The sequence below is a fragment of the Austrofundulus limnaeus genome, unplaced genomic scaffold (genome assembly GCF_001266775.1).
Source record: "Austrofundulus limnaeus strain Quisiro unplaced genomic scaffold, Austrofundulus_limnaeus-1.0 Scaffold1160, whole genome shotgun sequence".
Classification (NCBI taxonomy): domain Eukaryota; kingdom Metazoa; phylum Chordata; class Actinopteri; order Cyprinodontiformes; family Rivulidae; genus Austrofundulus; species Austrofundulus limnaeus.
Window position 1 is genome coordinate 97,443 of NW_013953562.1, and position 1,442 is coordinate 98,884.

At 40.6% G+C, this 1,442-nt stretch overlaps 1 protein-coding gene across 1 annotated transcript in view; it reads left to right on the forward strand.

The window, feature by feature from the left end:
• Positions 1–775: 775 nt before the first annotated feature.
• The window catches only part of LOC106534390 (serine/threonine-protein kinase 32C), a gene marked incomplete at both ends in the record, with an annotated part of 15,944 nt that continues 15,277 nt past the window's right edge, over positions 776–1,442 (forward strand). The window contains 1 exon segment of the mRNA XM_014031014.1: positions 776–927. Coding sequence (XP_013886468.1) covers positions 776–927 — 152 coding nt within the window.

The following is a 1,442-nucleotide window of genomic DNA, read 5'->3' on the forward strand; positions in this document are numbered from 1 at the left end:
ACCCCCAGCTGTCAGGGCCTGAGAGCAGCTAAAATTCAGTTTCCGTGCTTTTTTTCTTTTTGAATATATTTTCTTTTGTTTGAATTAAATCAATGTTTTAAAGTTCAGTGAAAAAAACACTTTTCTTTCTTTATTTTTAGTTTTCCCTCAGGAGACATTATCCACTGACCCTCTGAGCCCCCTCCTCTCAGCAGACATCAGTCCATTGAGGAACAGATCAGCTTCTCAGACCCGACAGGAAGAAAAGAAACGTTCRTTTTATTAAAATCTGGTTTTTAACAAAGACTGATGAGATTATTAATCTGAATAATTCCAGCAGATTATCTGGATTATCTCTTTTATTTCTTTCTCCTCATCTAATTTTCTTCTCAGCAGAAGAAAATGGATTTTAAGATCTTTTTAAACATTTTGTTTAAATTAAATTAAATTTTCATCTGATTTAATCTGTTTCACTTTAATGAGATTATTTCAGATTTAAAGCATTGACCCAGAACCAGAACCAGGACCTTTACAGACACTTCCTGACCAGGACCCAAAGACTGGTTCTGAATAAAAGAGGAGCTGGTCTGTTGGAGACGTTGTGTTCAGACATGAAGTTCAGTCCAGGTCTTGGACCATCTGCAGGTTCTGACCCGGCTGAAAACTGAAACGTAGCATGTAGCATGTTCCTGATTCTGTACGAARGGTTTAAACATGTTTATCTTGTTGTAACGTGCTTGTTTCATGTCTCCACCCCTCCCCTCCTGGCCCCGCCCCCTGTGTTTACCTGCTGCAGGTGTGCATCGTGCAGAAGAGAGACACGGAGAAGATGTACGCCATGAAGTACATGAACAAGCAGCAGTGCATCGAGAGAGACGAGGTCCGAAACGTCTTTAGAGAGCTGGAGATTCTGCAGGAAATTGAACAAGTGTTTTTAGTAAATCTCTGGTGACTATCCCATAATATTCTTACACTTTGTGTGTGGTCTGCTGTGTGTCTCCTGTCTGTCCGTGCGCTTCGTCACAGACACGCTCACATGTGTGCTGCATGCAGGCTTGTTGAGGGTGAAACCAGAATCTGATGTGAAAATATGAAATAATTCATGTTAGTTTCTGTTCAAACATGATATTAAACATCTTTATTACACAATGTAAGGGTTCTGAAATAAACCTTTATGAGCCTTTAGGTTTCCATACATCCTCTGAGAGCAGCTATATCTTACCCACAATGCACCACCAGCTGACAGAAACATTCATCAGTCTGTGAGTGGATGAAAGGCGCAAACTCAGCAAAAAAAAATCACTGCAGAGTTTATTTTCCCGCTCGGATCTGTCCTCTGAATGAAACATGAGCCACTTCCTGTATGAAATATGAGCTCTTCCTGTATGAAGACATGAGCCACTTCCTGTATGAAGACATGAGCCACTTCCTGTATGAAGACATGAGCCACTTCCTGTATGAAA